The 22,010-nt window shown below is 41.0% G+C and overlaps 1 protein-coding gene across 1 annotated transcript in view; it reads right to left on the bottom strand.

Annotated features, from left to right (window-relative positions):
- Positions 1-5,504: 5,504 nt before the first annotated feature.
- LOC148029158 (signal recognition particle subunit SRP54 2-like) overlaps positions 5,505-22,010 on the bottom strand; it is a 32,338-nt gene continuing 15,832 nt past the window's right edge. Inside the window, exons 2-9 of the mRNA XM_087687917.1 lie at positions 7,965-8,064; positions 7,712-7,865; positions 7,434-7,584; positions 7,193-7,341; positions 6,997-7,097; positions 6,675-6,832; positions 6,432-6,546; positions 5,505-6,322 (exon numbers count right to left, since the gene is read on the bottom strand). Of these exons, the coding sequence (XP_087544043.1) occupies positions 6,000-6,322; positions 6,432-6,546; positions 6,675-6,832; positions 6,997-7,097; positions 7,193-7,341; positions 7,434-7,584; positions 7,712-7,865; positions 7,965-8,064 (1,251 nt within the window). The 3' untranslated portion in view covers positions 5,505-5,999. The remainder of the gene's footprint in view (positions 6,323-6,431; positions 6,547-6,674; positions 6,833-6,996; positions 7,098-7,192; positions 7,342-7,433; positions 7,585-7,711; positions 7,866-7,964; positions 8,065-22,010) is intronic.

The following is a 22,010-nucleotide window of genomic DNA, read 5'->3' as shown; positions in this document are numbered from 1 at the left end:
CCCTATGTGCCTGTGTAAGTCCATAAAGACTCTTCCTCAACTTGCACATTAGGTGTTATTTTTCCTTTCTCTCAAAGGCCTTGGGCTACTAAATATAGATATCTTCATGCAAGTCCCCATGTAAGAAAGTCATCTTAGCATCTGTCTAGTACAAGTCCATATCCATATACAAATTCAAAGCCAATACCAAGCAAAGGGTTGTCATCTTGACCACAGGGAAGAATATCTCATCAAATTCAATTCCCTTTTTTTGTTTAAAACCCTTAGCAATCAAACATGCCTTGTATCTTGGCTTAGGGTGACCAAGGGTGCTCTTCACTTATACACCCACTTGCATGGCAATGTATGTTTACCATCTAGCAAGGAAACCAAATCCCATGTATGATTTTTCTGCAATAAGTCAAACTTAGATTGCATGGCTCTCTCCCAAGAGTGGCTACCACCTCTGCACATAGTCTCCTCATAAGGGAGGGGCTCATTAGAATCAATCACCATGAGATCATGTATAGAGAGCTCAAAATGATCAAGAGTACATGAGGCTTTATTAGCAGAGCATCTCAAAGCCATCTATGGGGCCGATACTACCTATCCTCTCTATCTAGCATCATGATCCTACATAACAGGCAGACCCTTGACCACTACATCATCGCTAGTGCAAGCTATCTAATTGGAATTGGCTATACTATAATAGGAGGATACTCTTGAAAGATAACCCTACATAGCTCAACTACATGCTCTAGACTCATATCCATCTTTTCCTCATGGAAAACAATATCATGGCTATGAATAATCTTCTGAGCCTGTAAATCCCAAAGGTGATAGCCCATCTCACTTGCATCACCATATTTAAGAAATATGCATTTGAAAAACTTTGAATCTATCTTATTGTTTTTATCTTTGGGAATATGGAAAAAATCCTCACATCCAAAGGCTTGCAAGTGTGTATACGAGGGAGGTTTACCAAACCATACATTCTCTATATTTCTATCACCAAGAGCAGGACATGTGGATCTATTAATTAGATGAACTGCATTAGTAACTACCTCAGCTCAAATTATTAGTGATAAGAATGTCTGACTAAGCATATTGCGGACTCTTTCCTAAACAGTCCTATTCATACACTTTGCAACACCATTCTAGGGTGGGTTGTAAGGGTTGTTAGTTGATAAATACAAAATAGAGAATTATTTACCTTTAACAAAATAATGAAATAGATATAGAAATATAGCAATATTTAACCTCTAATCACAAAACTACTCAAATACCTTAGAGACATATTCATCCCCATTGTCAGATCGTAGGTATTCCTATGCCAAGACTAGTTTTCAACCATAGCAAGAAAGCGTTGAAAGGTGGGTAACACTTCTAAATTCTATTTGATGGGATATGTTCAAACCTTATACAAATATTCATCAATGAATGTGAAAAAATACTTAGCACCACCTAATGACTAACATGCATGGGACCACAAACATTTGAATGCACAAGAGCCGATGGCTCACCCACATGCATAGAACCAGACTTTTTGTGTAAGTTGCAAGTCTGCCTACCATATAAACAATGATCACATGAATCAAAACATGAGTAATCAAGAGGCAATAAGTACTACAAATGGGTAAGGACTTCCATTCCTTTAAGGAACATATTCTTGACACCGTGATGCCAAAGTTACATGTGGAAGATTGGTCACAAATAAAATATGATCAACACACTCAAATACAAGGGATTCATGTTGCCAACCTTTGCATCTAGAGTAAAAATTGGTTTTCCATGTGTAATATTCCATGTAGAATCACCACAAGATACATGATACATGTCATCATCAAATTGTCCAACTAAGATAAGGCTTTTAGTCAAAGCCAGGACATGACGTATACACAATTGGAGCACCAATACCAAACTACAATCTCACATCACCTATGCCAACAATATCACATACATGATCATCATCCAATCTGACTAAACCTATAAGAGTGTAGTAGGTATAAAACCAATGACGATGCAAGGTAACGTGGAAGAAAGCCCTAGATTAAGAAGCCAATACTAAGATTAAGAAGATTAAATGTCAAGCAATTGAGTAGCATTACGTGAGGGGACAACAAATATATAATCATTTGAGCATACTTCAATGCATTTATCTCTTATATCTTAACACAAGATTTAGGAACAATGATGTGATCATCAGAAGACTTGGCATTATATTGCACTTTCCTTTGCCTTTTTGCACCTATCATTGCACATCATATGGCATTGTGGCCTTATCTGACCCTATTTCCTGCAACAATGACAAGTGAGAGAGAACTTAAGACTCAGGATTTACTGTGTAATTGCCCACGAGACTTAGACTTGTGCCGGTTAGGCTGTGAGCCTCTACCAAAGTTATTATTACTTTATCATCATATATGTCTCTAAATATAAGTGCATGAGAAGTGTGGGATGGCATCAATGTTCTTCCTATTCACTTCTTTTGTAAGCAAAGCTTCCTCTACATCGAAGCATTTAAACCCATCTTCAAGGGGATAGGCACTCCTAGCAATATGGTATGTATCCCAAGACTCAAGTGTAACAAGCAAGAATAAAGACTTTATGTTGTCCAAACTTGATTCTCTTTGAAATAAGTTGACAAATAATGGAGTGGAGCTCATTCAAATGAGTGGATATAGGAGGAGCCTCCTTCATGTGAAGGTCCACAAGCTTCTTCAACCAATACAACTAAGATGTAGGACTTTGTTTGTCATAAAGATCACATATATTTCGCCATAAATCATAGGAGTCACCTTCTATCTCAATAACCTTAAAATAAACATGCTTAGACAACAACAAGATAATAGCGGACTTGCATAGCTCATCCAAATCAACTCATGCCTCTACATCAAACTCAATGGGCTTTATGTCTTTGCATTTCAACTATCAGATTTACTTGTTTTGCACCAATACTTGTCAAATCTGGTTTTGCGAGGAATTGGAGTTGGTACCATCCAACTTGTCTATGTTAAAGATGGCACTATGCCCAATAGCAAATGCCATGATAGATGCAAGGCAAATAGTAAATGGGCTATGGTAATAGCAATAAAATAGTCCCAAAACCAACTACAAGAGATGGGGTATAATGCAAGATATAGTTGTCCACAAAATAGATGTTGTAGAGTGCTTGTAATAAATGTTTACTCTCAAAGAACTGCTCAAAACTAAAATTTTAGCATGGGTGGTCACAAAACTACAGAAAACGAATGTAGAACTATACATAAATAAGCAAAAAACAAAGCTTCCATTGCCAAGAATATCCAAGTAGCAATCGAGATATACAATGTAATTAGCAATGCAAGATAGAGGATAAACCACCAAGGTACCAAACACTGTCAGAGAAAAATGTCAAATACGTAGATGTAATCCCAAATAAAGGAGTAGCATGTATGTAATCCAACTGTCTATACGAGATCTCCCAAAAGCAACAGAGATTCGCATAACCAAGAATGCATCCAAGCTTACAAACCCATTTGACAGGAGGAAGTAGAATGAATACAAACCAAAGCTAAATCTACCCACAATCGTGATTGTCTACATGAACAATGTAGACAATAACCATATACAAAAACAAGTAAGAGTTTCCCATTGACTCAAGAGTCCAAGCTCTGCAAAGAAAATATCAAAGTGCCCCCATCAATGAGTATGTGCAACTATTCTCAAGTCCCATATAATGAAGAGAGGGCAAAGTTGCTCAACAACTCTATGTAGTTCCAACCTATCTAAGAAGAATTGGAGGCTGCTCAAAAAAAGACAAATAATGATTGATGACTAGATGGAGCATAAATGATCTAGAGGAGCTTAAAGAAGCAAACACTTTACCTTTTATTTGCAATCTAGCTTCTTACCCAAAAAAAAAAAAAAAAATCCCAACCTACACCTACACCACTCCATTAACACTTTCATTCAAATTACTTAGTTTACATGTTCCAAAAATGGATATATTCTTCTTGCTTACCACAATTGGAACCAAGTCTCAAGACAATTGCCTATTCACTAAGGGGATCGATGAGAATTAAGAGTCAAGGAAATGCCTCCCTCAAAATGAACAAGAATTTGGATATTGTATCATGGCCCATCTAGCAACAAAGGGTAGCAAATCCTACATTCCAAAAAGCTAAAACAACAAGACATGGAGCAAGCTCTATAGCTCCCCTCCCATGGTGCATCAACTACACTAGTCCTACTCTCCATCTTCAATTACATAAAGGCCAAGGCTTCCTACGTACAAAGTCCTTGATTCAACTGCATCTTACAAATAGCATAGAAAATGTTCATGCAATTCAAAGGAAAAGACATTGGCAAATGAGTTGCACCTCTCTCATCTTTTTTTTTATCCCTTAATTCTACTTGCTATAATTTCCTTGTTGCCTGACAAGGACACAAGATGTTGCCATCACTAGTCAACTCAAAAAGCCAATTTGGCACCAAATTGACACCTTAACATAAAAGACCTTGGCATGTTAGCTACATTATTGATAGCATGGCAATTGGGAATCGATGTAGACCAACTGTGAAGGGCCAATGGTGGAACATTATGAGGATAAGCGATGCATGTCATTTACTAAACATATGGGCTAGTGGACCCAAAACAAGATGAGCATAGCAAGTGTTCATATATTAAATATTTGATTAACACTACCATTCTTCAATTCCCCTTCGTATGAGATGACCTTTTGATCCTCAACTTCTTGACATGACGTCCTAAGTGCTACTTATAATCAAAAGGATCTAGAAGCATCAATTGCTTTATTATCAGTAATGTTTGAATGTTATCTCAAAAATTGTAACAAACAGTTGAAAACAACATGGGCATTCTCAAAAGCATCCATGTATCTTTAAAATGTATGTATATGCAATACTTCAAGTTTGTGCACCTTTAGATCTATATATTATGACAAACATCTACAAGGACCAAGGGGGAAGGGCACAACCACTATGTTTATAACATTTGAAGACAATTGTTACTGCTGCATATTACATGGTACCCAAAAAGTTACAACACAAAGCATATATCGCATGTTGCACTTTTGCAATACTACTTGAACCTTCTGATCATTCTTATTCCTCCTTTCATAGGGACACCTTACAAAGTGACATTAATAAACAACCACTACCATTACAACTGCTCGTTAGTTGATAAAGCAAGGAGTCAGTCTCCTGACTTGTCTAGCATTTTATGTTATTTATATCTATGTCCATTGCACCATCTATGAAGATTACTACTCAATTGGTCTATGTTTCTTTACCATGATTTGTTCTCACATTGTCAACCCCTTAATAATTGCACAGTATCCAATTACATTATGAAGAACTATCGAGATATATCTGATGTCCTATTACCACAAAGCCTTCAATTGTGTTGACTTATTGTCAATATACGAGGGTAAAGTTCTCAGGCATCACCTCATAGATCGTCTTGGCACATGCATACAAACCCTAGGGCCAAGAGGCACCATAAATAAACCGTGCACATCCAATTTCCAATTTCATACAAGACAGAGAACTTTATTACATGTTGTATCAGGTAAAATACAAATTCTGTAAGTCTCATTACAATCATTTACCACTCACAGAAAATGTTGTGACTGGTCAACAAGAAGCTCCTCGATTTGAGTGCAGCTTCTATACAAGAAAGACTGCCTGCATGTCTGAACTTGTAGTAGACTAATTTCAGCCTCCCACACATACAAAAAAGTACAGGTTCTACAAAAGAACGACTGCCTGCATGTCTGAACTTGTAGTAGACTAATTTCAGCCTCCCACATATACAAAAAAGCCTCTCTATTTTGACATGTAGCAAGGTCACTTCAACTCATATGATCATGTCAAAAGTATCACAATCTAATGTGATTGAGAATTCCAAAGGCCATATTCAGCAGAAAGGACAGACCCTGCTCATATGAAAAAGTGCAAGCATGGCCCCTCTGCAACAAGTAACAAAGTCATATTTGAAGAACCGGCTCAAAAAGAGTCTACTTATCCCCAAAAGCTGCCCCAAAATCTTTTGAGCCCATTTGTTTCATCAAACTTTGCAAACCCCCAAGGCCACCTATCTGCTTAAGCATTTGAGGTGGAAGGACTTTACTCATGTGTTGAGCATTCATGTTTCTAGCCATAGCACTCATGTCACCCTTCTTAGGGATCTTCAACCCCTTCATTTTGCTCCAAACCTTTGCCAGTCGTTTATACTCCTCTAGCAACTCATTAACATCTTTTACTGTTCGTCCAGATCCCCTTGCAATCCTGTTTATTCTGGAAGGCTCAGAAAATATTTTAGGGTTTGTGCTGTCCAGCTCTGCCCGCAAGAACAAAAGAAACAATAGAGTCAGCTAATTTAAGAGATCAGAAGACGTATAAACATATCCCTTAGAGAACCCACAGAACTAATTGTTGTAACAAAGTACCAGCATTTGTCATTGAGTCCATCATTGTCATGAACTTCTTTATGCGGGCCTGACTTTCTTTTTCACGACCTTTAGGCATGAGTTCTGCACTAAAGCCAGGTATCATGGAGAAAACCTGGGAAGAGTAAGATTTATGTAAATGGACTGCCTCTGAAAAAGCATAAGTCATGGGGAGAGTAAGATTTAAGTAAACAGACTACCTCTAAAAAGCATAGATCCATCTTCAATAGCCAAAATGCATACCTGATTCAAAGGACCCATTTTCAGTATGTTTTGAAACTGCTCATACATTATCCTTAAGGTGAAACTTCCTTCTGAAAGCTTCTGCAACAGTTCTGGCTGCTGATCCATCGGAACAACATCATGTATTTTGTCCATAAATCCTGACCAATCACCCATACCTGGCAAACAAAAAGACATCAGCTAGGTCAGGACAAGGCTTCTCAAACCTTGAATCCAAATTAAGGGACATGGTTCATGCTTAGAAACATGCCAAAAATTACACCTAAACCATCGGTCTTCCCCACTTACATAAAACAACAAAACTGGCATGCAAATTGCTTACCAAGTAAACGGCTCACAAAAGGCTTGACTTCAAAAGGCTCAAACTCATCCATATGCTCCCCGGTTCCAAGAAAGATCACAGGACTCTTCGTTGCTGCAACACTGCAACGATTAAACAACACTTCAGATGAACCAGAAATGGACTCCAGAAACAATATTACGGACAAAAATTCCCATCAAATACAACAGTAACTTACGCGCTCAGTGCTCCACCACCTTTCGCATGTCCATCCATTTTTGTAATTATAACAGCACCCACAGGGACACTCTGTTTGAAAGCTTGGGCTTGATCAAACGCTGCCTGACCAATACTGCTGTCCATCACGAATACTATTAAATCTGGTTTCTGAACCACAAGAAACAAGCCATTATTTGATGAATTATAATAGCAGAGATGGTTTTTTTCTGAATTAAAACTGACACAAAAGCAAAACTGACCGTCACTTCCGAAACTTGACGCATCTCTTCAAATAAGGAAGCCTCCTGTTTGTGCCGCCCACTTGTATCTACAATTATCAAGTCTGAATTTTCCTTCTTGAACTTTTCTACACCCTGTTGAGCTATGGTGACAGGATCAGTCTCCGTATAACTGCCAACAAAAGCTCCAAATGAAAATACTGTTCCAGGAAACTTGACTTTTCAGAAGACTCAAATCATACATACAAGTTTAGGGAGAAAATGACTAACAGCTCAAAATGGCGAAAATCAGCACCAACCTTCCAAAGAATGGAATATTTGCTTTCGTTGCATTTTGTTTGAGCTGATCAAAGGCACCAGCTCTGAAAGTATCAGCACAGACAAGACTCGGTTTCCATCCCTTTTTGTGATAATAATGAGCATACTTTGTGCAAGTTGTAGTCTTACCAGAACCTGATGCAATTGACAATTTCCTTAGAACATAGAAGCAAAGACAAACTGCAGAATTGCACCAAATCTGATGCAGAGATCAATGTTGACAATTATACCAACCTTGCAACCCTACGAACATGACAACACACTGCTTTCCTTTTTTAGGAGTATAAGCTGGCTTTCCAGGATCCAGCAATGCACACAATTCATTAAGCACGGCCTGTAATGCACATTCAGCAAATCAGACCATCATTCTCAGAGAAGATTGGCCTCAGTGCAGAGAACCACCGCTGATATGAACACAAACATTTGAAGCCAAAAAACATTTGGAAAAGAAGATGATTTAGTCCAGCAAAAAATTGTTGGTTCATGTACAATGAACAAGTTCCTGACTATTTTGGAGGAGAATAGGGAGTGCATGTAGGAGAATCAAGAGTTGACTGCTCTAGCTTGTTGCAAGCGTCTCCTTTCTCTAGGGTAGAATTTCTATGCATTTTTAAATAATCTTCCCAGAAGGAGGAATTGAGTGCATCCAATTCTCACTCCACAAATTTCATGACGCTAAAATATCAAATTTTGCAGAAATGAAATTTCTTGGAAAATGATTGATTTTATCACCACACACATACAAGCACTGTCCTAGCACGAGGGACACACACAAATATATGCAAGCACACACTTCTTCTGAAACTCGCCAGACAGAATGCCATGCTTTGATTACCCAAATCATCTCAAATTGATTGGCTGAAGGCATAGTCTAGAGCCATACAAATCTTGGGTGCTAAGCATGAGGCAGTGCTATATGTTTATTGACCTGCCCACCAGTTGGGATGTGGAAGGACCCATAGCAGCGGTAATGCCATACAAATTGTATGCACATATGGTCTCGGTAAGTGTCTCGCGTCTGGATATGTCTCTTGACTCCAATCATAAAAGTATCTCCACCAAGTGATGGTAAAAAACCAGGGAATATATTCCCAAGACAAGCTCCATTTCTCTCCGATATATTGTCCCTCCAAGAATCCAACTCCCCTGATCTTCAATAGTTGGATAGTTTCTTATTCTAAGATCTGAGAATCAACGACCGTTGGCAATACCAAAGTAAAACCTACTTATACATGCTACTTCTTCTAGACAATCATCCAGCCACAGGAAACGTTTGATCTTTTGCAAACCCATCAAATATTTCTAAGAAAATCAAAGATAAAAAGTTAAAAATTTTGCTTCCAAATTCTGTCAATTCTGAAATTGGTAGAGGCTCAAGGAACTGCAGTTGCCAACAACACCTGGAAAGTAAAAAATTCTTTGATATTGCAGAAAGAAGAATCACTTTCACTATTTGCCTTCGGGAAAGGCAATATGCATATCTTAAAAGTCTCATTATCCAAACTCTTATTCAATCTACTACTAAGTTTCACTGGAGTCATAACCATTTGTACATCAAAATTTGATCGTCCAAAACTTTCGGTCTACATGGATGGCATTGCAAAAGAGTGTCCCAAATCCCAACTCAATAGTAAAGAAATTCAGTGTTAAACTTGTGAACTCGCTCCTCAAACTCTGGAGCTAGCAAAACCTTGAATGGGAACTGGAATCCTCGATCATGTCCATCTCGATCATAGAATGATCCTTCAATAGATGATAAATCCACATGATCAATAGAGAATGAAGAAAGCTTGACATCATCAGCCTTAAAGAGAAGTGCATCATGGGCTGAATCACTGAGAATCTATTCATACGACGGGATGGTCTTGCTAGTTGTAGAAAAGTGACCAAAAACAAAATCCACCTCAAGATGATGAGTGACCATAGACATTCAAATATCTAAAAAGGAATCCATGGTAGGATTCATAATGTCAACAGCATGTGCACTAGCAAAGATGACGCCCCCAAAGAAATAAAATCACCATCAAGTAGGTGATGAAGGAGTCCCAAAAGAATGGACTCAAATACTGAGTCTCAACCCAAAAAAAAAAGGAATACACAAACATGTCAATTTGCCGCAATGCGCATTTTGCACAGTCTTTTGTCTTTGAAAGGAAGAATACATCTCTACTTCTAGAAAATGAAACAGACTCAATACGAAGAGCTATAAGAACTATCAACCTCAATTGTGTCTTGGAAATTATGGCTACAATGGCCATAAACTTAAGACAAGTGCATGAGGATCGAGACAGAGTACAACTGAGATATGCATAGTGAGAGAGACGGAGTGAGTGCAGAGTATAGAGTGAGAAAGAGAGTGAAAGCATGACACTCATTGTGTGGGTACAATGATGAAGTGTACCACTTTAGGATTTTGATAATATATATAAAGTACATATGTAAGGGTGCGTGCACACCCGAACACTATAAAAGGCACGGTGAACCTTTATTCCCAACAACCTCCTACCTAAAGGCAACATGCCTAAAGGTAGAGGAAAGAATCAGCTAAGTCTATGTGTGTACCAAGCTAAAATACACATATACTATCCAACCCCCATCATCTGGCGGCAATGAGCAAACCGCTCTACTAGAAAAAAGAATGGACTCAAATACTGAGTCTCAACCAAAAAAAAAAGGAATACACAAACATGTCAATTTGCCGCAATGCGCATTTTGCACAGTCTTTTGTCTTTGAAAGGAAGAATACATCTCTACTTCTAGAAAATGAAACAGACTCAATACGAAGAGCTATAAGAACTATCAACCTCAATTGTGTCTTGGAAATTATGGCTACAATGGCCATAAACTTAAGACAAGTGCATGAGGATCGAGACAGAGTACAACTGAGATATGCATAGTGAGAGAGACGGAGTGAGTGCAGAGTATAGAGTGAGAAAGAGAGTGAAAGCATGACACTCATTGTGTGGGTACAATGATGAAGTGTACCACTTTAGGATTTTGATAATATATATAAAGTACATATGTAAGGGTGCGTGCACACCCGAACACTATAAAAGGCACGGTGAGCCTTTATTCCCAACAACCTCCTACCTAAAGGCAACATGCCTAAAGGTAGAGGAAAGAATTAGCTAAGTCTATGTGTGTACCAAGCTAAAATACACATATACTATCCAACCCCCATCATCTGGCGGCAATGAGCAAACCGCTCTACTAGAAAAACCTTCGTGAGAAGGTCTGCAGGGTTATCATTTGTATGTACCTTGACAAGTTCAATGTTCTTACTGTGAAGTATATCCCTGATAAAATGATACTTCACCTGTATGTGCTTTGTCTTTGCATGAAAGACAAGATTTCATGCTAGCATGATAGCACTCTGACTATCACAGTGAGGATAGGAACCTCTGTAATACCAAGCTCTCTCACCAAACGTGAAAGCCATAAAGCCTCTTTCCACGCCTCAATGGTAGCCACATACTCTGCCTCTATGGTAGACAATGCAACATACTTTTGCAGCCTGGATATCCAAGAGATTGCTCCCCCTGTGAATGTGAACACATATCTTGAAGTAGTCTTCCTGCAATCAAGATGACCAACATAGTCTGCATCCGTGAAGCCAACAACAGATGACACTTCTACTTCCCAAAGCAGATGCACGAATCCTATGTGCCCTTAGGGTATCTCATGATACCCTTCACTGCTTTCCAATGCTTTTTACTAGGATATACCATGTACCTGCTAACCACTCCCACCGCAAATGCAATGTCAGGACCTGTAGCAACCATAGCAATAGCTGAAGCATAAGGAATCTTGGCCATCTCAGCCTTTCCATCATCAAATCAGGGCTGTCATCTACACTAAGTTTCACATATGAAGGCAACAGTAGACCAATGGCTTCCCGCCCTCCATATTGAAACACTACAAAACCTTAGTGACATACTCTTGCTGTGATGGATAGAGAAGACCCTATGATCTGTCCCTAAGTATATGCATGCCAAAAATATGATTAGCCTCACCAAGATCCTTCATATCAAAGCTATTGTGTAGGGTTTGTTTCAAGAAGTCCAAAGCATGAACATCCATGCCTGTAATCAACATGTCATCCACATACAAAACCAAGAGAATAAGGCTGCCATCTCTACTGCTTTCTTGGTGTATTAGCAGTGATCAACTTGAGATCTATGGAAACCCTGAGATTGCATAAATGTATCAAACTTATGATACCATTCTTGTGGTGCCTGTTTCAGCCCATAGAAACTCTTGTTGAGTTTACATATTGTGTGCTCTTTCCCCTTTGCAACAATACCCTCAAGCTGCTGCATATAGATCTCCTCATGCAAATCCCTATTTAAGAAAACTGTGTTTACATCCACCTGTATGAATTCTATATCTTCAAATGCAACCAGGCCCAAAATGGTAAGTTCCATATCTTCAAATGCAACCAAGCCCAAAATAGTTGGCAAAGTAGTCATTTTGACTATAGGAGAAAAATTTTCATCAAAATCAATTCCATGTTCCTGCTTGTACCCTTCAACCAGTCGTGCTTTGTACCTTGGCAAAGAACTAAAAGTGACTTTTATTTGTAAATCCATTTGCATGGTAGCAATTTTTGCCCTTTATGCAAATGCACCAAATCCCAAGTGTCATTTTTCAAGAGAGATTCCATATCTGAAAAGATAGCCTTATGCTATTTCTTGCTGCCTTTTCTATCCATTGCTTCCTTCAAGCACAACGGCTCACCACAATCTGTCGACATGACATAATCAGCCACATAATTGACACCAGGAACAAACCTATCTGGCTGTCTTTGCATTCTAATCGACCTATGGACCCAATGATCAAGATTTGCATGTTGTACAGTCAGTTCAGGTTGTTCCAAAGGCATTTGTTCTTACTGAATTGTGGTACATGATGGGAAATATCTTGCTGATCATTTCAGCATCATTCCCTATATTTTCAAGGCCACTTACAATAGGTATTTGCTGCTGTCCAACGAGCATTCTTTGCTATCCAACGAGCATTCTTTGCTATCCCTCCCTCCCCCCCCCCCCCAAAATACCTATTTAGTGACCAATTAATCAAGTGTATGGCTGTCATAACAGCTTCTTCCCAAAATCCATGAGGTAAAGCATGTGACAGCATTGTACGAACCCTGTCTTGAATGGTCTTGTTCATACGCTTTGCAACACCATTTTGGGGTGGATTGTGAGGGGTGGTGAGCTCCCTTTTAATCCCTTTGCTGTCACAAAAGTCCTGAAAGGCTTTGGACACATATTCTTCACCATTGTCAGAGCAGAGACACTTTAATGTCTTGCCAGTCTGATTTTCAGCAAGTGCCAAGAATTTTTTAAAGTTATCCAAGGCCTCGTCTTCACGACAAATTGGATAAACCCATACTTTGTGTGTGGCATCATCAACAAAGTAATGAAATACTTCTTTCCCCCTAGAGATAACCCTAGCATCTAACATACATCCGAATGTACCAACTCTAAGGGTGAAGACTTTAGAGAAAGATTTTTTATGTGACATTTAAGCATGTTTACCATAAATACAATGATCACATTGTTCAAAATCAGCATACCTCAAATGTGACAAATAACCCAAACGAGAAAGCACTTCCATTCCAATTTGACTCATGTGTCCCAACCGGCTATGCCATAAAGAAACACTTGGCTACTCGGTTATAACAACTACATGGTCACGTACACTAGATACATACAAAGGATACAAAGTATCACTTTTAGAGCCCTTGGCAACAATGCAAGAGCCCTTACAAATTTTCCATTTGCTATCCCCAAAGGTGGTATGATAGCCTTTGTTATCTAGCTCCTTGTGCTTATCAAGCTCTTCTTGAGTTGAGGTACATGCCTCACATTATGCAAAGCAAACACGTGTTGAGAAACCCTTCACCTATATTTTTGCATTTTGTGTTTTATGTTTAGGGTTCGACAGTGAACAACCCCAAAAAGGGGTTGGGCGCCCACAGTGGGACACCACCCTAGACAGATAGCGCCCTCCATCCACGCACCACCCTAGACAGTCTCTTGCCTATTTATAGGCTGACTCTATCACTCATTCTTCACAGCTGATTCATTCAATCCGTCACCTCTTCTTTCCAGACTCTCCATTGCCCTCACACCCCTTCAGGAGGACATTGCAGTTTGTGGTTCATGGATGTCTTCATTATCTTCCTCGTGCTACGGCACCCTTGTTTCCTTGTATCACATTCACTCCATGATTCAGATCTTCATCTTTCCATTCATCACACTTTCTTCTATCTTCTCTTCTCTTCTCAGTGTTTACCGAGATCACTCTGTGTTCCTCCCTGCAAATCCTACTGTCTCACTAGTACATCGTCTTTTAACATGGTATCAGAGTTGGATCTGCTCAAACAATGACAAAGACCCTCCACTCCAATGAAGGCAAAGACCAGTAGCAGTTTCTGCATCCACTTCTCTTCTTTTTCCGCAGCATCAACATGCTAACTCGTGGTTGCTCCCTCGTGCGTTTGATGTTTTCCAACTTGCGTTCAGGGTTGCTACTGTCGCCTCCACCTCCCTACTGCTTGTGGTTGTTCTCTTTTACAATAGGCCTACACAAGCCTAGGACAAGTCCAGGCAAGAGGTGAAGAGAACAAGCTTCAATGATGGAAGCTATGCGGCTCCTCTCTGCTATTGGCAGATGTTCTCTGCAACCTGGCAGCTCAGCCAGACTGCTAGCGGCCGTTCTCTGCAGCTCGACAGCTCAGCCAGACTACTCAAAGCTCCTCCCTATTTTCTGGCAGCGGCTCCTAGTCTACTGCAAGCTGCGTTTATAGCTGGCAGCTCCTCCTTGACTGCTGGCGGCTCATCCCTATCTGCTACACTCCTCCTTGTCTGTTGGCAGCTCCTCTTGGTCTGCTGCAAGCTATATTTGCGGCTGACAACACCCTCCTATAGGTGGCAGCTCACTTCCATCCCTTTCACTCCCCTCCTAGTCCTTGAGACGAACATTGCGGTTCATGGCTCGTGGCTGACCTCTTTCTTCTTCAGCAAGGCACACTGGTACCCATAGCTTCTTTACCAACAAATGACCAGGCTATTGAGTGCTCCTATTGTAGCATCACTAGACACACCACCAATGCTTGCCAACTTCGACCTTTGCTCCCCCACCCCCCCCGGAGTATATGCTATTGGGAATAAAGGGCCATCGTGCCTTTTATATGTGCACGGGTGTGAACACGCCCCACATTTGTACTTTTATATATATCTATCTAAACCCAATGAGGTACACTAGTCTTTGCACCAAACAAGAAAGTTGTCCTGCACACTCTCCTCTCTACTTTGAACTCTCTCTCTCTCTGCTGTGAGAAAGCGTTACTGTCTCGATTCTCACGCTCTTGGTCACAACAAACTGGTATCAGAGCTGCGGTTAAGGTGTTCGCACTTCTCGGAGTCTGTGCAAGCCAGCTCGTCATTGTTCTTTCACTGGACAAACAAGCGACAACTCGTGTAGTCACACACAGTCAGTCATAGGCCAATAGGCCAAGTCACGTTGAACGCAGATCAAAATGTTGTCTTTCCAGGTCACGAGCAAGCAATAGCAACAATTGTACATAGCGGGGCAACAGTCGTGATGGCTAGGCAACAGTCGACAGTTGCTGCTGGAGAGCTGGCAACCTGCGTGACGGGTCCTTCAACATGCAACTAGACGGCCAACAAGCGACAATCGACAGGCGACTTGACGGGTGCGTGGTGACCTGCGTGACGGGTCCGTTAATGAGCGTGCGACAGGTCATAATGACAAGTCAACAAACCTCGTCAAGTCACTTTTCAAAGGACCATAAATTCGTTTTTTTTTTTTCTCTTCAAAATTCTTCTTGAACTTTTTTCTTGGACTGACGAGTGTTCATGAGTGTAAGCACAGCTCAAAATTTTGGGCAGATTTTTGCCAAAATTTTAGGGATTTGTCTAGATTTGATGCGAGCAAGACATAATAGTGATATTTGTCTTATAAATTGCAGGAATTTGAGACATTTTTCCTCCAACATTTGGGGCTTTTCATGGACATGCAAGCATTGGGCTGAAATTTTGCTGTTTGGGCGAAATTTGTGCGCCATTTGGTCATTTTATATACATGTGGGTTTAATTCCATGCAATTTGGACATCTAGCACTTGCAAAATTTTGGGGGTTTTGCTGAAATTGCTCTATTTTGGCAAAATTGGTCTATTCTATGCATGTCAGAGACAGTGCAGATGTATGGTTGATGCTTTGAGCACAAAAATTTTGGGGCTTTTGACCGTGCGTGTCAAATTTTGTGTCCGTGGATGCATGTACAACAGAAATTGCAGCTAAAATTTGGGACTTCTTATGTAATGTGATGTATTTGTCCTTGGAACAGCTGTAATCAATTGTGGACTGCTGTGGCACAAGGTTTAGTGCTTCTGAAAATTTATTTGCAGGTCTGAAATTTTTGCGTCTACGTGGTTATTTATTGCTGGTTGGTACTTGTTTGTACCTTGGTCACTTGTGTGACAGTTTGGGCCTGCATTTGCGGAATTTTTTGGTCACATTTGGGCTGAAAATCATGGCTGGCAGCAATGACAACAGTCATCTCATGCACATTAAGAAGCTTGAAGGAGCACATAACTTTGCAGTCTGGCAAAAATAGTGCTATAATATTCTGTTGCAAAAGAAGCAAGCAAAGCCGATTAAGACCATAGGGGCAAAGCCTGCAGATATGGAACAAGAAGACTAGGATGGGTTAAATCAGCTTGCACGCTCAACCATCGAGCTATCGATTTCTGATGTCTTGCTATTTAACATTGAAAGTTTGGATTCTGCCTATGCTAATTGGACTCAACTTGAAGAATTGTATGCACAAAAGAGTGCCGCAAGCAAAGTTTATTGGCTGAAAAAGCTTATGGATTTGCGTATGAAAGAGGGTACAGCAATGTCTACTCACTTGAGTGAGTCTAACTCCATTTTCAGCCAGCTGGTTGCCTTGAAGTTCATGATTGATGAAGAATTTAAGGCTACGTTCATGCTTTGCACTCTGCCAGAGAATTGGGATACATTCAGGACTGCTAAAAGCAATTCTAATGCAATCCTTTTGTATACTGATGTAGAGAGTGCTCTACTCATGGAAGAAATGAATCAGCAAAACAATTCATCTAGTAAGTCTTCTAGTGCTTTGCATACTAGGGGCAGATCACAGCAGAAAGGCAAATCTGATAGCAAGGGACGCAGTAAATCACGTGGTAAGGATGTTGAATGCCATCATTGTGGCAAGAAGGGTCACTTTAAACATGACTGCTACAAATGGAATAAAGAGAAAGGAAAGGGCAAGAAGACAGATGATAGCAAGGAAGAGAAGAAAGAGAGTCAACCTAAGAAGAGCAGTGTCAAAATTGAAGAGGTGAATGTAATCACTCATAACAGTGACAGTGGGAATGACATACTCTTTGTGTCTTCACACTTTAGCACACATGCTTTACTTGTAGATACAGATGATGGCAGGCATACTTGGATTCTAGATTCAGGTGCTTCCTTTCATGTCACCCCTCATCGTGTCTTTACTCTGACAATGGTGGGGAATATGTGTCCAAGGCCTTTCAGGCATTTTATGACAGCAAAGGGATAAAGAGGGAGCTCACTACCCCTCATAATCCACCCCAAAATGGAGTTGCAAAGCATATGAATCGGACCATGCAGGATAAGATCCATATGATGCTATCTCATGCTCCTTTACCTCATGGTTTTTGGGCAGAGGCTATTATGACAGCCGTACACTTAATTAATCGGTCACCACAAAAGAGGTCTTGGGGAGGGGGGGGAGTTCACCAAGAAGCATGGTCGAGCAAGCCACCTTCATATGCACACTTGAAAGTGTTTGGCTGAGAAGCATTTGTGCACATACGTAAGGAAGAACGCAGCAAACTTGAGCCAAAGTCCTGTAAATGTATTTTCCTAGGATATGGTGATGAAGGTGAAATGGGTTATAGATTATGGGATCTCGAGAAAAGAAAAGTAGTACGCAACAACAATGTTATCTTCCAAGAAGATCGCAAGCACCAACAGCCTGAAAGAACAGAGGAAGTCCGTAGGGTTGTATTCCAAGAAGAAATACCTTCTGGACAGCAAAATGTGCCCCTTGTACAACAACAAATACCTGCTGTAAATGAACCTACAAATGCAAAAACTAATGCTGGAAATGATCAGCCAGCTATTGCACATAATGATGAGCCACTGGATGTGCAAGAACAGTCAGGATAGCAAGCTGCTAATGTTAATTTGCAAGCTGAAATGCCTGGACGGCAAGCTGAAAATGCTCAACAGCCAACAAACAATGATCATTGGGTTAGGAGATCGTCTAGGACTACTAGACAACCTGATAGATTTGTTCCTAGTGCAAACAATGTGGCTGATTATGTCATGTTGACAGACTGTGGTGAACCGTCTTGCTTTAAGGAAGCAATGGACAGATAGCAGGACAGCAAGAAATGGTATAAAGCCATGTTGTCAGAGATGGAATCTCTTGAGCAAAATGGCACTTGGGACTTGGTGCAGTTGCCTAACGGGCAGAAAACCCTTCCATGCAAATGGGTTTACAAGATGAAGGTCACTTCTGATTCCTCGCCAAAGTACAAAGCAAGATTGGTTGCGAAGGGATACAAGTAAGAACATGGAGTTGACTTTGATGAGATCTTCTCTCCTGTAGTCAAGATGACTACATTGAGAACCATTTTGGGCTTGGTTGTAGCTGAAGATATGGAGCTCATACAAATGGATGTAAAGACTACATACATGAAGACATATATATGCAACAACTTGAAGGGTTTGTGGCAAAAGGGAAAGAGAAGATGGTATGTAAACTCAAAAGGAGTTTGTATGGGCTGAAACAAGCACCAAGAGAATGGTATCATAAGTTTGATACATTTATGCAATCTCAAGGTTTTGATAGAAGTCAAGTGGATCACTGCTTGTATACCAAGAAGGCCGCAGATGGCAGCCTAATTATCTTGGTTTTGTATATTGATGACATGTTGATTGCTAGCAGGGATACTCATGCCTTGGACTCGCTGAAGCAAAGTCTTCATGGCAGCTTTGATATGAAGGATCTTGGTGATGCAATTCACATTCTTAGCATGCGAATACTCAGAGATAGGTCAAAAGGATTACTCTATCTATCTCAACAAGATCTCCAAGGTTTTGCAGCGTTTCAATATGGAGGGGGGAAAAACAAATGGGGTTCCATTGCCTCCATATGTGAAACTCAATGCAAAGGACAGCCCTACATCTAATGATGAGAAGGCTGAAATGACCAAGATACCATATGCTTCAGCTATTGGCAATTTGATGTATGCTATGGTTGCTACATATCCTAACATTGCCTTTGTAGTGGGAGTGGTTAGCAGATACATGGCAAACCTTGGTAAAAAGCATTAAGAAGTAGTGAAATGTATTATGAGATACCTCAAAGGCACAAAGAATTTGTGCATCTGCTTTGAAAAGCATAAGGCATCTGTCGTTGGCTTTGCGGATGCAGACTATGCTGGTCATGCGGACTACAAAAAGTCCACTTCTGGATATGTGTTTACCTTCACAGGAGGAGCAGTCTCTTGGATCTCCAAGCTAGAAAAGTGTGTTGCATTGTCTACTACGGAGGCAGAGTATGTGGCTGCCACTAAGGTATGCAAGGAGGCTTTATGGCTTTCACGTTTAATGGGAGAGCTTGGCATTACAGAGTTACATGTTCTCCATTGTGATAGTCAGAGTGCTATCATGCTAGCACGGAATCCCGTCTTTCATGCAAAGACGAAGCACATACAAGTGAAGTATCAGTTCATTAGAGATGTACTTGGCAGCAAGAGTATTGAGCTTGTCAAAGTGCATACAGATGATAATCCTATAGATCTTCTCACAAAGGGTCTTCCAGCAGAGCGGTTTGCTCATTGCCGACAGATGATGGGAGTTGGATAGGTATATGTATTTCAACTTTCTACATACCTAGACTTAGATGAGTCTTTTCTCCTCTTAAGGCACATTGCCTTTAGGTGGGAGGTTGTTGGGAATAAAGGGCCATCGTGCCTTTCATATGTGCACAAGTGTAAACACACCCTTAGCACATTTGTACTTTTATATATATCTACCTAAAACCTAATGAGATACACTAGTCTTTGTACCAACAAGAAAGATGCCGTGCTCACTCTCCTCTCTACTCTGCACTCTCTCTCTCTCTCTCTCTCTCTCTCTCTCTCTCTCTCTCTACTATGAGAAAGCATTACGTGTCTCGATCCTCGCGCTCTTGGTCACAACATATGCGTCTTCCACCAGGCACTCCTTGTGCCACCTCTCCTTTCCGAGCCACAAAGATCATTCTGCATCGGCTATCAGAGTATTATGCTCAAGGCAATAAGCCGCAACCAATGCACACTAAGTCCTTTCAAGCACACGGAGGCTCTAAGACCTTACGAGGAAATAACCCCTCCTGGAGACCACCCTACTACGCGGAGGTTTCCCCCACCCACTTTCAAGTACAATGGCTTCCACGGCCCACATCTCCTCCACAATCCACTCTCCTGAGAGCCCGCAACTCTTCCCTACCCTTGGCTCATCTTGAGCCTCCTTCTTCCCCACCCTCTTCCACTCAGGTTCGAGAGGCCACTTCTAGGTGCTTTCCAGCTTCTTCCGAGACCCAGATACCTTCTTCGGCACCACTGGCAACACTTCCTTCATCATCAGATACTTCACAGTCTGTGAGCCACGAGTGGTTGGATTCCCTTTCTCTCTTAGATTGGGATTCAGAGGGGGATTTTCTTACTTCGCCCTTAGAGGGAGTTTCCATTTTTTCTTCAACTTAAAAGGGGGCTTCCACTTCTACTCCTTTCGATTCAGAGAGGGATCCTATGTGCCATGAAGCTCTTCACACACCACCACCTTTCACTTTTGAGGAGTGGCTCTCCTTTGAGCAATCATTTCCTCTACTCATACCCAAGATCTAGAGGATCTACCTAGATCGGGGCCCTTGGGTCTTCAGCGGCGAATTGGTGGCTAGGCCTTCGTATTCCTTCCACCATGGAGTCACGAAGCTAATGGCTTCTCTCCCAAGGTTGAGTTTCAGGTTCTACACCTCATCTAGTCTCCTAAATATCTTCAAAGGTCTCCTTTCAAGTGGTATTCTCATATTACAAGGTGGATCTTCTTCATCCGTTGGTCCATACATGAAGCAAACTCCCCAGATCTAGTACGAGCATATCCTTATGGTTCTCAACACCACACAAAGTCTGACATTCCTCCTATACATTGCATGATTTCGTCATCTTTGTACTAGGGCGCTTGGGCAAGTGAACAATTTCCCCACGAGGGACACTATCCAAGTAGCACCTGCTACATGAGCATTCTTCAACATGTAGCATTCCATCTCCACCTCACTCTTCTCTCGTTTCCCTTTTTGGGCCTGAGAGGGGGTGTTGAGAAACCCTTCACCCGTAGTTTTGCGTTCTGCGATTTGCATTTAGAGTTTCACAATAGACAGTCCCAAAAAGGGGCTGGGCACCCACAATGGGAGACCACCCTAGATAGCCGCTGGCCTCCCTCCAAGCGCCACCCTAGACAGTCTCTTGCCTATTTATAGGCTACCTCTGTCACTCATTCTTCACGACTGATTCATTCACTCCATTACCTCCTCTCTCCAGTCTCTCCACTACCCTCACACCCCTTCAGAAGGACATTGCGGTTTGTGGTTCGTGGCTATCTTCATCATCTTCCTTGTGCTACGGCACCCTTGTTCCCTTATATCACATTCACTCCATGATTCATATCTTCATATTTCCATTCATCAGAGTTTCTTCTCTCTTCTCTTCTCTTCTCACGGTTTACTGAGTTCACTCTATGTTCCTCCCTGCAAACCCTGTTGTCTTGCTGGTACGTCGTCTTTTGACAACACGAAGCCATGTTGAAATTCCAATTTCACAATGCTAATTGTTGAGCTAAAACATGCATTACTTGCTGATTAGCCTCTTAAACAGCCCCAAAACACACTAAAAAATGCTCTTTTAGAGTAAAACCCCAAAACAGGGAGCGGTTTGAGAGAGTTCAATGGAAACCCTAAAACGAGGAACAGTTCGAGAGAGTTCAATGGAAACCCTAATTTTATAGGCGCCCTTCCACATCTATAAATAGACAAGCTGCCCCCATTCAGCTATCATTCCGTCCGTGCAAGTTTCTCACTCCGCGTGCAGATTTCAGCCATCAACCTCCCCCCACATGGCTGTCCAGCCCTCGAGACTACTGCCACTCCAT

This window comes from Lygodium microphyllum, chromosome 11 (genome assembly GCF_053477565.2).
Source record: "Lygodium microphyllum isolate KBCC chromosome 11, Lygodium_microphyllum_v1.1.10, whole genome shotgun sequence".
In the NCBI taxonomy this organism is placed as follows: Eukaryota; Viridiplantae; Streptophyta; class Polypodiopsida; order Schizaeales; family Lygodiaceae; genus Lygodium; species Lygodium microphyllum.
This window is presented reverse-complemented; position numbering and strand designations above follow the sequence as displayed.